This window comes from Cataglyphis hispanica, chromosome 6 (assembly GCF_021464435.1).
Source record: "Cataglyphis hispanica isolate Lineage 1 chromosome 6, ULB_Chis1_1.0, whole genome shotgun sequence".
NCBI classification, from domain to species: Eukaryota; Metazoa; Arthropoda; class Insecta; order Hymenoptera; family Formicidae; genus Cataglyphis; species Cataglyphis hispanica.
In genome coordinates this window covers 2,415,633-2,431,054 of record NC_065959.1, presented here as the reverse complement: position 1 = coordinate 2,431,054, position 15,422 = coordinate 2,415,633, and the positions used below count along the sequence as shown (strand labels likewise).

Here is a 15,422-nt window from a genome sequence, read left to right as displayed (position 1 = left end):
AATATAATTCAAAGATAACGAATGGTAATCATATAATTTCTCGCAATAAACAAATCCTCCAATATTATAATAAATGCTAGGAGAGATATATTTTTTATCGCGCATTTGAGTATAATATTTTCAGTTCTTACCTTCGTACGAGATGTGCCGAAAATCCTCGACGGCTCGAGCGACAGCGGCGAAGATCTGCAGCATCACCATGTATATGATCCATCGCTCCATATTGTTGGCCGCGTGCGATCTCCGCTCCTACAACATGAGAAGGATCGATTTTTTTTATTTTTACATCGTATCCTTTCGCGGATCGGGTGCTGGCATCGAGCCGGAACCGATTATCGAGTGATTCTAATTGGGACGCGAAGCGGTGGCATCTCTGGTAACACGCGCTTTACCAGAATCGATGAGAAAGCCTGACTAATGGCAGAACGGTTGGTGGAAAAAAAGCAAAGTGGGAAAAGAAAAAGAGAGAGAGAGAGAGAGAGAGAGAGAGAGAGAGAGAATGTGCGCAATTATATATAGAGAGTAGCAGGCTCTTCGTCTTCGTCCATTTCCTTGACATTTGCGTACTCGCGTGCCGCGTCCAATGAACGGCCTTGAAGATTTTCCACGAACGGGCAGACACGTTGCAATTAATTTAGCGGAGATAAACCGCTCGCGGTTACCGATGGCGCGATTAAGATCGATCGACTGTTTCGAGCAATCGACGAACGTCGATTGCATTACCGGCACCGTTTTACCTAGAATCGCACGTCACGTAATGTTCGCCAATTAAACCACCACCAATGGCTCGTTCAATCGAAGGCCCGGAAGGAGTCTCGAGATCATTTTCGCTTCTCGTCTCCGTTAATGCGAATCGTATCGCGACGATTAAGTCCGCGGGTCGTGCACGGTGATTAAGTTGGCCGCGCGTTGCGATTGAAGTGGCTGAGCTCGAAGTTAATAAAATTAAATGAATTCGAGGAACTGAATTAGTTAGAAAGTTATAACAGAAAATTCTTTGTATGAAAGCGCGAAAATATGCAGAGATTGCTCGATAGTTTTATTGTGATTTGCCGCGCAGCAGTCATTAAATTCACTTCAAGATTAATTGACAAATACGCTGCTATCGCATGAAATCATCTCATTACACATTTATAAGATAATAACAATAAACTTTTTTTATATAATGAAAGTTCTCTCTCTCTCTCTCTCTCTCTCTCTCTCTCTCTCTCTCTTTTCATTAAAGAATTCTTTTCTCTCTCATCATCGTTGAAAATTACTTTCATCGGCAGAGTATCTAAGCGAAAAAACCTTAATCAACGACATAAGCGTGGCATATTTGTAACGGAACGCGAAGAGTAACCTCTCTCCCCTCCCCGCCCTTCCGAGACACATATCCAATTATCGCGAGCTAACTATTTAAAGACCGACCGAGTTAGCGTGTCAGAGAAGCCGGCTTCTTTTTACGACGTACCATTACGCCGAATAATTACCGGATCGCCTTGGGATCGATCAAAAATCGCGACCGGACACGCCGGCTCGGGATCACCCTCTCGATGGCCGGTGATTAATTATGCGACTCGAGCCACTCAAATCGATAATGACGCTTCTGTTCCGTCAATTAACGTCCACCTTTGTTACTCGCTCCATTCCAATCGCAAAAAAGCTTGTCATTTTCTTTCTGACGAACGAACATGCGAAAGACATCGGCGATTGCCTTGTATGAAAGCGCATGGTGAAAAAAATGTCAATAATTTATAAAACAGTTACATCTACATTATATTACTTTTATTATATTGTTACATATAAGTAAATATATTTTTGTTGATTTTATTTATTTTTATATAAGAATGACGAACGTCAGGAATTTATTATAAGAAAATAAACCGCAACGAGAGTTACGAGATCGTTTCTTACAAAGAGAGAGTACATAATTATTAATCTTTAAGTTTCACGGCTGATTCTATTCGTCCCGTCCCGCTCCGACGACGAGAGCGTAAAAACGGCCCCGGATTATCCGATAATTCGGCCGATCTCTCTCCTTTTACAACGCTATTACAACGGTCAGCCGCGATTATCGCGTCCCAATTCGTTCCAGGCCTGGCGGCGAGAAAAGGAGGAAGAAAAAGGTGCACAGGCGGACATATATATATATATATATATATACGTGAGCATTCACACCCCGCCAGCGATCGGAACGGCCTTAATGCACGCGAGGCTCCCGAGGAATGCAGATGCGCGTACACATCGCGAGATGATTTATTCGTCTTGGCGTCGCTCGTGAGATCCGCCTGTGAGAGACGCAAAAGCGAATACTTGTACTCTATGGCGAAATCTCTCTCTCTCTCTCTCTCTCTCTCTCTCTCTCTCTTCTGCGTATGTACGCTGTTATATGCGTCAGGCGTCGATATTCATAAATGTCACAGCGGGGCCGCGCGCGATTCTGACAGATTAACCTTATGTCTTATCTGCCACGTGACGTTATTACCCGCTCGATCGCTAATGAAAATTATCTAATAGACAGAGCCACTTATGTACATGGAGTTTTAAAGAACTCTCTCTTTTTGTATAAAAAAAAATTTATATATCGTTATTTAAGTATCGTCAGAGAGTCGTTTCTACTGATACCATGATAAATAGAGTATTAATGCAACATTGATAGACGAATTCCGCGACTGTAACAAATTTAAATTTAAATCAAGCGCGATATTTTATATCTCGATGGAATATGTTTAGCGAATTCTTGCAAATCGAGCGAATGTCGAAGATCGTAAGTTATCGAATATGTATCTGAGAATTTATCGAACTCATGCAATGATGAATGAACTTACTAAATATCCAAGGAAAAGCTATGATTATTTTCAAAATGACGTTTACACGGCAAGTAAGAAGTATCTAGCTAATTAAACTGATAAATGTATGTAGTATGTGTACGCATGATAATTTGTTAGACTATGAGTTCAGCGCTTTATATGCTAATGTCACGTGGAAACCGTGTTCTTGTAGATCTGTCTATCATGTGAACCGGTGCGAGAGATACAAAGTAAAAGTACACACACTACTATTTACATATATATATATATATATATATATATATATATATATACATATATATATCGATGTGATTTACCCGCCACAAGGCGCGATTTATTATTTCAAAGTTCTCTTCTCTTCTCTGAAGATAAGATAATGATTCATGAGAATATTTCACGATAATATTTTTAAAAGAAAAAATATTTATTTGTTCATTGAAAATCGAGATTAAGTATTATCTCGCTATACGTTTATTTTCAAATTGAATTTATTTCTTTATACAAGATAAGCCCAAACGTTCCGGACTTTGAGATTTTATAGGAAATTTAATTCTGGACAAAAAATTTCCATAAACATGAATCGAAAAATGCTTCCTTAAAAAGTTAGTGTCCAAAAATCTTTGAAATCACGATTATTTTATATTTTTATAAATATGAAGGAAAGTATGCGATTTTTAACAAAAAAAAATATCGAAACGCAAATTGTAGAGAATTAAATTATCTTTCAAATAAGATCAAAATAATTGATTCCAGAGGTTTTTGGCCGCTAACTTTTTAAGAAAGCATTTTTCGAATCGTGTTTATATTAGGAAAGTTTTTGTTCAGAATTAAATTTTCTATAAAATCTTAAAGTCTAGCCGGAACGTTTGGGTCCACCCTGTATATTCTATACATTTCTCTATATTATTTATATTATCTTGTCCTGAGAAAAGAGATCAATGATGAAATAGACAGTTGAAGAGCTAATTTCTAATCTCTATCGATCCATTTGAGATTTATAAATCATTCGTGACTGAGTATCGCCACTGATTAATAACGATCTTTAAAACTGCGTCATTTCGAATCTCCTGGAATTTTCAATGTAATAGACAACATTTGTCTATTCCCAGAACGTAAACTCGCCGATTAGAGAGCAATCATTGTATTCTTTGTTCCCACAATCTAATCGCGTCTCCGTTTTCGCTATCGCCGTGCCATAATCATTTCTTTATCGTTTGTTTACGAGACCACGTGTCGACGTTATGAATTCCCCGACTATATCCTCTCCGCATCATTCTCCGTATCTTACAACACGTATTACGAACCCACCACCCGTTATTTCCCTCTCGCAGCATCCGACTGTATCTACTGCTCGGATCTCCGAGTAGCAGAGTAACACGTCCATCTTATCCATCCGCCTCATTTCCATTCGCCTATCTAAGAACGCCGTTGCGCGCGACGTTTACTTTACTCTCGTCGCAACGCCGACATTTATGACTACGCCATTAGTCTCATACCCGGCATCCCGCGTAACGTATCGAGATCTATTGCTATTTTGTATTCGCAGTCGTTCGACTGCACTTACCAATCTATCCCGAACCTATTTATACGGATACACGCGTACAATGTATGTAATATCCGAGAAGGAGAGACAGGATTTCGCGGCTTATACTTTATCCCCGAAACCAAGTATAAAAGGCGCATTATCCCGCGGGGTAAACTCGTAAAACTTTATACCCGGCGTGTGGACCACACACAGAACGACGACGCAATCCGAAAGCCGGCAAGGCGTTGCGCGATACACGAGGTAATACAATGGACCGATCGGTATAAACCATTCGGCGGAGTAGAGCGTGCAAACGAGTTTGCAAACGGGGTGCCGCCTCCCGTGCCATGCGACATCGCGTTCACCGTTTTACGTATGACCTCTGGGTTCTGCTAATATACAGGATGTTGCCGCTTAACTGTCCTTTTATGTCTTAAAGGCTGTCACTCTTACGTAACGTAATGTTTAATATTTCCTGAATATTCATCTCGATTAATTTTCTCAATGCACTTTCTAAATAAATATTGTTAAATTTTTCTCAATTCCTAAGTATATTTTATCGAATTGTGGAAAGTTTCTTCTTATCTCTTCCCATTTAAATGAATTATATTAGATAAATAGTAGAGGATAAAAGAGAATATAATATTCATCTATAATATTTTAAGAATTAATAGTCTCCCTAAAAAAAAAAAAAAACTAACATAATATTACGTTGAAATATAAAGTGACATATGATTAAATCGATAGCCATATATAGAGTGAAAATAACCACGATGTCTTCGTATAATATTACCGTTCTGATCGCATCAAAATAATTCATCGTAACTATTTATCGTAATTATTTTCCATTCACCAACACCCATGTCACATTTGTTCAAACAAACGTTACGTTCGCTTGAGACCTAGGGTTAGAGGAGAAAATGCGCGGTTGGTCATAGACACCTTGTGTACAGTGATCCAGGTGTATAATACGACAGACACGAACGCAGGCTGCTACGCGAGTGGTCGTCGTGGACCGCGAGGAACAGACCGCACCGGACGACAGAGAACGGTAGAGACTGGCAAGGTCGACGACCTCGCCTACGACTTGGTGATATCCCAGCAGCTGGTCCTGTACACCAGGATCGAGACTCCGGGACTGACGTTGCGAAAACGATCGCGATAGCGTCGCGAATGATCGATTTATCCTCTCCGCTTTCTCTCTAATGACGTGCGCCAAGATAAGAACGCATTTCAATGGGGAAAAACTATTTTTGATGCAAATAAAACATTTAGTTCTAAGAAATAAGGTGTTCGTAGTTATTGTACAATAAAAAAAAACTTCTTACAATATATGAAATTTTTTTAGAATAGCGTTTTAAAAGATCTAGGCTTTTTATGAAAAATTAAAATTTAGTCTTTTAAAGAAATTATTATTCAATTCGATATATATATATATATATATATATATATATATATATATATATATATGGAATAGTCCATGATTATTGAATTAATTGAATAATAATTTTTTGTAATTAATTTAAAAATAAATTAATTCAAATTTAAAATAGAGAAAAGTTTTGACAATCGCGACTTTTCACGGAAAAACGATTTCAAGTTTATCGACGAATCTGATATTGCAATTTTTTTTTTCGATAATTTCGAAAGATTTACCGTGCAATAAATAGAGAAACGGGGCAATCTTCAAAAATTCAACTACATGACACGCGTTCCTCTTTCCGCATCTCCTTTGTCTTTCGACGTCCATCATCATGACAGCTTGCTTTCTCGTCTATGAATAGATAGCGGTGTATAAAGGAGGACACAAGATGTAAGGGAATAGGCGGACCCACGTGGTTTAAAATGACAGTACATGCGTCTACCTACCTATTCCGAGTGCAACGCGTGAGGGAGAAGACCTTTCTTTCAATACCTTCTCCTACGTTTATTTACATAGACGTATCAACGGATCTATCGACAGCTCCAAATCGATACGCAATATAATTCGATAAATACAAATCATTAATTCTATTAAAGATTTCTCGGAACAAGTTAAATATTTAGTGAATCAAAAACGATAATTTTGTTAAATTTTTTAGTGTCATTGTCCTTAAATTAATTATCAAACATTAAATTGTGACGTGAAAAAAATAATACTTGATATAATAGTTAAAAAGATATTTTATTTCACATACCTTAAATATTACTTAATATCCAAAAATCTTCTAGAAAATTGTAATTTTTTTTTATTGTAAAATCAATCATAAAAAATAAATTTTAAAATAATAAAATTAGAATATCTTTATATAAAAAATTTAATTCAAAATATTTTTGTGACCTGTGATGTTCAAACATAACGTAATCCTAAGTAAAGTAAAATGTTTTAATAAATGTCTATCTGATAAAAAGAAAGAAGGAATCGATTCGCTTCTTCGCAAGATGAAAGGAGTCAACGGAATTCCTCTGTTTTTCTTCCTTCCTGTATAAAAATATTCCGGACGACGTCGCGGTGGTCCCTATAGGGCGAACCTTTTAAAAGATTCGTGCAATAATATACGAACGCTACAGTGGTCCCGAATGATTTAAAGGGATTATAGGCACTGTTGTTCCTTCAAATATTAATATCTCTGCACGGTAGGTATGTTTTCGCATCTACTCTTGTCAAAGAATAAACAATCGTTCTAAATAAAAAGAATTTTTAATGACAGAATCTTTATATAAACACGTTGTATCAATAGCGGTATTTCATATCATATTTCGTGCTTCGGAGAATATTTTATTAAAAAAAAAAAAAAGGGTAAGACAAAACTGTGGAGTGAAAAATCATGAATATTAAATATTATATTTTTCAAATATAAAAATCTTAAAGATTTTTTTCGTCCATTTTCGTTATTCTTATTTTGTTGCATGTGAATTTTTTTGTTTCAATCTATATATTGTTTCAAATATGAAATAATTGAAATAAATATTTTTTTTTAAATTTTTTCAGAATATTTTTATGTTCAGATTATTTTTCTTCCGTGATTTCATATTCCACGATTCATACGTAACATCACCTTCTGTTTTATGAAATGTAGCAAAAATTCCAATCTATATTTATCGCGGTTGATTCTAACTCCACCCACCCTCTTATCCCCCCCAATCTTGCATTCGATACGAAAGGCATCTTTCTGTCTGAGTACCCTGAGTATCGATAGCTCGAGTGCGCCGGATATAACGCGTCTGTTGACCCAAAAAATAAAGAGCATCATCGACGAGGGCTTCCAGATAGGATTTAATTCCGTTCCTTCGCACAGATCTGTTCTGTTTCTCTCAATCGAGTGTTTTTCGAGTTCCATTACTATTCCGAGAAAACAGCAACGCATAATGATGCAAAATAAATATGCGATACACGGCAAACTGTAATATCAGTTTCTATGCATATTTAAATAAGCTGTCGCATCTCTGACAGGATAAACTTAGGAAAATAAATTAGTAAAAGTTTCCGCGAGGACGGATATCAGCAATTAAATAAAGATAAAAATCCTACTTCTTGATCCGGGAACTTGCTTGAGCGAAAAATGTTAAGTTGCATACATAAGTACGCTACCCGTTAGATCTCTTAAGTTAACGTAAGCGGCATTGCCATTTATCTCTAATTTGCTGCGACAGTCTCTTCGAGCGACGTCTGTCAATGACGGAGAAATCGCAATTATACCGTTGTGTCAATTACGGTTGCCGATAAAAGGCAATCCAACTGACAATCAGATTAATCGACGAAGCGGAAAATTTAACATCGATAAAATCCAACGTCCTGCAAAGTTCCTACATTAAAGAAAAAAAAAAAAAAAGATCACTCGCAATTTTGTACCGTGTCAAGCGAAAAAGAGCTGTCGAGATCGGGTGGCGACAAAGACGAAAAAATCAGCTATCGTTCACCAGCGTTGACAGCTGATCTCCCGACAGTATTAAGTGCGATCGTGTTAATGACATTATCTGTGTGCCCTTTCACGAGTATCTTTTTTTTTTTTATGATATCATTTTTCCGAACGTGCCCGCAAATTAACGGTCTGACTCTTTCGAAAGATGCTCGAACGAATTCTTCCACGTGACAGCCGCGACATAATAATTACATCACTAAACCGCGATAGGATCTGTCGTTAGACATGACGCAATTCTCGCTCCTGCGGACAATTTGGCGGTCGCGTCGCATTAACGTTACCATCTCGCAAATCACTCTTGTACTTGCTTGATCACGACGGAAATTACCAACTTCCGCCGCCTGCATTAATTTACGAGTAGCCTAACGTTATATGTGGCAAATGTTCCAGAAACTTCAATTTTATTCTAATTAAAAAGTTCCTTGATTAAAATTCTCCTTCAAATCGAAATAAATTTTTGATTCGAAATATAATATTTTTCTTTCAAAAAAAGTTACATTTCTTTTTATCGACTTTTTTTTACTTTAACACGTACACGCCACTCCGTCACTGCAACATAAGACGCAGTAAGGTGACGGCGGTCGATCGCGCGATTATGTGGGTGTCCGATGTCGCGCGTCACGTGGTGTAGGCATCGGAGCACGAAACGCTTTATCGTAATATATACGAGTGGTGTTTTCGCAACGCGAGTGACAAACGGCGAGAGAGGCTAAAGCGAAGAGCTCTCTCGCGAAAGACAGTGGGTGGCACTGTCCGCAGCTCCAAACACGAGTCAGTTTTCACAATGGCGAGAGAACTGCCGTGGAAAGTCGCGTGCAACACGTCTTGTGATGGAGGCTGCTGCCTCTCAGAAGCAGGCTCCATCGGCGAAAGATATACGTTTACGCGAGAGGAATGGAGAAAGAAAGACAGACAGAAAAAAGAGAGAGAGAGAGAGAGAGTATATACGGGATCCGAGAAAGGATGAGCGAGTGGAGGAAGGCTACTTTACACGCGAGACACACGCGAACGTTCGCCCACGCGTTCGCGTGAACGAAGAAATAAATACGGCGCCGATGGGTCACGCGAATAATCGTTACGACTGTCAAACTTCCCTGTCATCTTTCCCGAAAATTAAACATTTGCATTTATTCCTGAATCACTTATTATATTAAAAAAATTGCAATTACTTAACGATATATAAATAATAACCAGTCCCTGAAAAATTAAAAGAAAAATTTATATTTATTTATTTTTTAAAACAAAAAGATACATGCGTATATATATCTTGTAAATTTATTTTTTATTCGGAAATAAAATTCCGTGTTGCGAGAAATGATTTATAAAACAATTTATGTAATAAATTAAGAATTCCAAGTGATCGTAACAGCACGTAGTAAGTTCGAGAGGCATGCAATACTGTCGCGCTTTCACTCGCCGTGAAATCAGTGTGTCAAAACACGTGCCTAATGTCAAAACTGCGCAAATCGAAGATTCATCGGCTGTGCACGCGCGGCGGCATCATTTAACGTGCGTACGCTATTCGTTACCAATACCAATCCAAGTACCGACGAACCGAGGACAGTTAGTCTTGGAGGGAATAAATCGTCGCCGTAACTCGCTACATAATAAATTATCGGAAAGGAGGGAAGAGAGATCTTCGAGCGGCGATTGATTTAATTCGTGTCGAGTGGATTGAGTGTCGTTCATTTTCAAGACGAACGGAAAAGACGCTCGCGGCGGGAAGAACAATGGCTGGAGGGCAATTAATATGGACCGATAGCCTCCTTGCCGACGACCGGAAGTGCCAAGGATACAATACGGACGGAGGATATCCCGCCACACGTGACTGGAAAGAAATCTGTATAGCGGAACTCTAACAAGATGACAATGAAACCACGCGATCGATACTGTTAGACGAGTGGACGCTATTCTCGTAAGGCCGTAGATCCCCCGCTCCTCGCTCTGATCCCAGATAAAGTTGCCGTAGATATAATTAGAATCGAACGAGACCGATCGGTTCTTCAATTCTTTAAGACTAGTTCATTAGACGATGGTATTCGTGAGGGCATAAAAGCATCAAGTCAATAATTTATACGTTGTAGAGAAAACGAGAAAAACAATTAAATTAAAAAGAGCAAATATTTATAAATTATACGTTAATCAAACTTCTAATACTTTTTTTTCTATTTGAATTAAATAAGATTTCAAAAAGTAATACAACAGATTTTATTGTGAATATAACGTAAGCGTTCGCTAAATAAATCGATTCCTTTCAACGATATTTACCGAAGAGATTAACACAGTGTCACGGTCGCACGATCGTTACATTTAATATCCTAGATAAACCGGGGGTTCTAAGAGGCTACAAGCAGTTTCATAGTTAGACGTGAACACGCACGCGAGCGTAAACGATCCGCCGTGACCGATACTTGGGCACGATCGTAGCCGGGCTTCGAAGAGAGAAGGGAACGAGACGACAAAACGATCCGTAAGGTATCAAAGGGCCGTGCGCGCATGCTTATTACGTAATTGAATGAACGTCGAGATAAGGACGAAAATTATCCGTCGTCTTTTCTCGCGTCGCGAGAGAAACCCGAGACCCGTGAGGGCCCCGTGAGTCTTTATCGGAATTATTTTATGTGTGCACGATACGACCGCAGATTGATTTCCTAGTCCGCGTGATAAAAAACGTATAATATTACGGTGAAATGAGAACTAAGACTGCATTAGAGATCAAAAAATTCATATAAGTAGTTTTTAATCCTCTTTTTTTTTAATAAAAATTTTAATAAAAAGATTAATTTAATAAACTAATATTAATAGATTATTATTAATAGATTAATATTTAATAGATTAATATTAATTTAATAAAAAGATTTCCTAGTCCGCGTGATAAAAAACGTATAATATTACGGTGAAATGAGAACTAAGTCTGCATTAGAGATCAAAAAATTCATATAAGTAGTTTTTAATCCTCTTTTTTTTTAATAAAAATATTTTTATTTTATCCCAGAAAATATCTATAGATTTTATATGCAAAATTAATTACTTCGTCCGATAAAAATTTTATACAGCGAAAGGCTAAGCAAAATAATATGAGTTGCGATACACATTGCGCATTACGACCACCGTCAGCGCGTTAACTGCCGAACAAAGGGCCGACTATAAACTGGGCACGGTTATAAACCAGGCCTGCCAAGCAGAATGCGCCAAATTCGCGACCTTCACGTCTGAAATAACACACAGGGAGAAAGAATGAAAATGCACGCAGAGGCAGCGAGAAGCACGACGAATTTCGATCGACTTGTGTAAATCTAATTCAAAGCTTTTGTTTTATTCTTTTCCTTTTAATTTTTGTTCCAATTTTCATAGAGAAGACATTTCACAAATTGACTTCTCATCTCTTTGACGAAAATAAGATTCGATTCGAAATTAAAGTAACAAGCAAGTTCGTTTGGACATATTGTTTTCTCTTTCTATCTGAATAACTAATTATGTCCTTTTCAATGTCCGTCCGTCTAGAAATTTGATGGAGTGATCGCGTTTGAAATAGAGCCCATTTCGAAATTTCGACATCGGCTTTTCAAAGTTGTCGGATGATGAATTAGAAAGGACGCGCTATTTATCAGTTCACCGTGTAATTTCTCATTAATCAGTAGCCGGATGACAAGCCGGACACGAATGTACGACGGAGCGAGCGAGACGTTGATGCGTTCTCATCGCGGCTTTCAGAAATGCATAGATGTAATGATACACGCTCGTAGGTCGCGAGGAGCGTATGATTAATCGCGCTCGCCGTATCGTCAATTTCGATGTTCGCGCGTGCGATACGATGCGCGTGCACACGCATAATTAGGTAAACCGATAATTGGCCGTGAGGCCAGGAAGGGCAAGCGACCTTGATGCGCGCGAAGGAAGGTTCGCAGCCGCTTGGCTGGAGCGATTTCGCGCTGTTTTATTCGCGCACCGAATAATTGTTAGCCCTACCCTGTGGGCATAATATTTTGACTGGGCCCGTAGGCGTGTATAAGAGTGTGTCAGCCTGTAATCACGCGCTCGATTAATTCCAACGTCGACGCGAGAGGCGATGGGGCCGCGACGCGAGTGTGCCAAGAATACGTGAGCCGACTGTATGCATAACGTGCCTACCACAAACGATTAGGATAAATAAGACTTTTCTCCCCAGGAATAAATAAACTCGATAATGTATTCGGAATTTTTAAATAATTGAATCGATCACTCTGCGCGATAAATAAAGAGTCTCATCTTCTTGTAGTGCATTTTTATGAAAATGATTTTAGCACAAATAAATTTTGTAAGAATAAAAGAATAGTTATATTAATAAAGAAAGAAGAAAAAATGAAATGTCAATCATTATTTCTATTTATATTAATCTAGATAGAGAGATTTTACATATCTCAATCTCGATAAATTAACTTTCTCGATGTATCTCTTAATAAATTAACTCTTCGATGAAGAGAGAGAGAGAGAGAGAGAGAGAGAGAGAGATACAGTCGTACAAGAGTGAAAAATGGATGTTGTATCGATTGAAATTCTAAAGATGCAAATTGTATATCCTTAGGAGAGAATCGCACTCTCGAAGTGTGTTCACTGTGTTTTCATCGGACCACTTTTGCGGAGGACAGAATTTATTCTTAGTGTACGGGCACAAAAGTGCCTATAAATATCAGGGGAGGGGAACGCCGTGTTGGCATATCCCGGAGCTTGCTTTTTTTTTTTCTCTCTCTCTTTTGCTCGCGTCTTTCTGCACGGAGACCCTCATTCTACGGATCCCGAAAACGTATTTATTCTTCGGCTCTACGAGAGAAACGAGATGTCAGACATCGTATCGGTTTTCTCGAGTCATGTTTTAAAGACGACTCAAAGAGATTCTGCTCGTTCAGTTAAAAGGCTCGGATAAAATCAATTCTTTTGTTTCAGATGAAAAAATAACATCTAAAAATAATAGCAAGCTAAAATTTAGCAAAATGTCCTTCTCCTTCTTTTTCATTTTTCGACTACAAGAATATCAAAATCTCTTCGCAAGATATTTGAAATAAATAATAAATCTAAATATAAAATACGAGCTCCTGCAATTGTAGATTAATAAAGATAAGATCGCTGTAAATAATTAATGTATATATTATGAAAGTGTACGACGTATTTGCGATCATTATCATTTACACGCGGTTGTGAAAAATAATGTAGAAAAATTATCATCTCGTTTTTCACTGTTATAACATTATTTCTATTTCATATTCTGAATATTCCAAATACTCCTACAATAACAAAATTAAAAAATATCAAACAAAAGATGTTAATATTGGCGGTACGATATTATGGAGGCGCAGTAAGCATTTCCGGTGTGGTACCTGCTTTCTCAGCGTTAAAACGATCCACGTAGCTTTTATAACCGCCCGCGACGTCGTCCCGAGTTGACTAATGCCGTAGTAAAAATGCATCCGTGCGACGCAAAAGTGCATGGGGCCCTTTAAAGGCGGCGCTATACTTTACGATTTCCGCGTCTTCGACAATATGTCGCGCTTTAAAACGCTTTATATCGTCATTTCACATCCACGTTATCGATTCACCGCGGATAGAGATCCGCACGATCGCGCACCGCCGAGATAAATCTATCCATTCGGTTGTCCGGCCCAAGTAACACCGACTTACACTTCCCCCGCCTCGCGGATTCGACACAGAGTCGTTGCGGTCTTCGGAATTCTTCTCGCGGTTGCGGCCCGCGGGATGAAATCCGCGGATAGATATACGCGTCACGCGTAGAGAACGGCATATAAGGCTCTGCGCGTAGAGTCGTAAATCTTTACGGATTGTCCGGCTTTTCTTATATTTTAAGTTATCTCCACCGTGCGAGAGGCGTCCACTCTTAAATCTCTCTCTCTCTATCTCTCTTTCTTTCCTATATAAGTCTCTCCGCCGCTATCTTTCCGGCCGGTTCCACCCGCGGATAAGCCGACAGATAATCGATCTTCGCCGCTGCGCGGCTGATTAAGCCTCGCTGGCAACATACCGTGCGTTATATCGAACACGCTTGACGACTCCACGTAATTGATTCACGATCGCGGTCATATAATATTAACCGCGTGTGGCGTATGTTATAGAGAAAGTACGAACCAATCGCGCTTCCTTGGGAAAGGATGATGGTAGACACTCGAGATATATAATTTGCGATTTAAAAAACCTGCTTATCTTGTTATAAATGATTTGTGTTATAATTTATACCCTAATAATCTAGAAAAATTATACATCAATTATAACACATATTATATTTAAATAAATATTTTGAAATCGATCTCAATATTTGTATTCCAATTCCAATTAATAATCAGCAAAAAAAAAAAAAATTTCTTAAATAAGTCAATGATCAAATTGCATGCACAGAATAAAATTAAAATAAAAAACGTTTTGTTTGATAGACTAATTTCAATTTTTCCTTCGTGACAGATAACGATAGGGCGTTTACGTTCTTTTGTAACTTTTTTCCCCTTACTTCGAGAGTATCCGAATAAATGAAACCCTTTCCAGCGCTCCCCTCGCGGGGTGTGGCAGTCGCGGTTGCGAACGCTTCGCGTTACTTGGACGATGCGATTTATCTTACCCACACGGCGAGAGAGTAGGCTGAAAATACGTGGCGTGGCACATCTCGCCGGTGTGCGTGCCGAGCCGGCGTGCACGTGCACGCGACCAGCGTGTGCAGTAAAGTTTTATGGGAGCGGGTCGCCAAACATGGTAACATGCCCGCGACTCACCTCTCTCGTAGAGGCCTCCCTTCGTACCTGAAGAGAAACGCGCGCGTGTCTATATGACTGCGAATCAGCGGACGATCGTGAAGTTAAGTTTCCGCGGTTGCTAAAACGCTTCCTATTTACACGATAATCACCGGTTATAGGTTCCCAATCCCTTCTCCTCCTCCACAGAATATATATTCATTATTAAGTAATAAATTAAAGGATTATTTATATTGGATAAAAGATACATTTAATATCTGATTATTAAAAAATTGTCAACGTCGAATTTTTTAATGCACTGTATCTGCACCTTCTAATTCCTACGAATATAAGAAATATTTTTATTTATTTAAAGACGTGATATTAAAGTTAGATAAGTTATTAAACTCTTCGCAAGATATGCAAGAAAAGTTTGGCGGGAAAGTCTCAGGTAGCGGAAAGAAAATGTAGAGAGATTATTTATTATTTGTCC

The 15,422-nt window shown here is 38.5% G+C and overlaps 1 protein-coding gene across 2 annotated transcripts in view; it reads right to left on the bottom strand.

The window, feature by feature from the left end:
• The window catches only part of LOC126850179 (semaphorin-5A), an 84,990-nt gene that overhangs the window by 52,965 nt on the left and 16,603 nt on the right, over positions 1-15,422 (bottom strand). For both annotated transcript variants that reach the window (XM_050592885.1, XM_050592886.1), the window contains exon 2: positions 132-249. In XM_050592885.1, coding sequence (XP_050448842.1) covers positions 132-222 — 91 coding nt within the window. In that variant the 5' untranslated portion in view covers positions 223-249. The remainder of the gene's footprint in view (positions 1-131; positions 250-15,422) is intronic.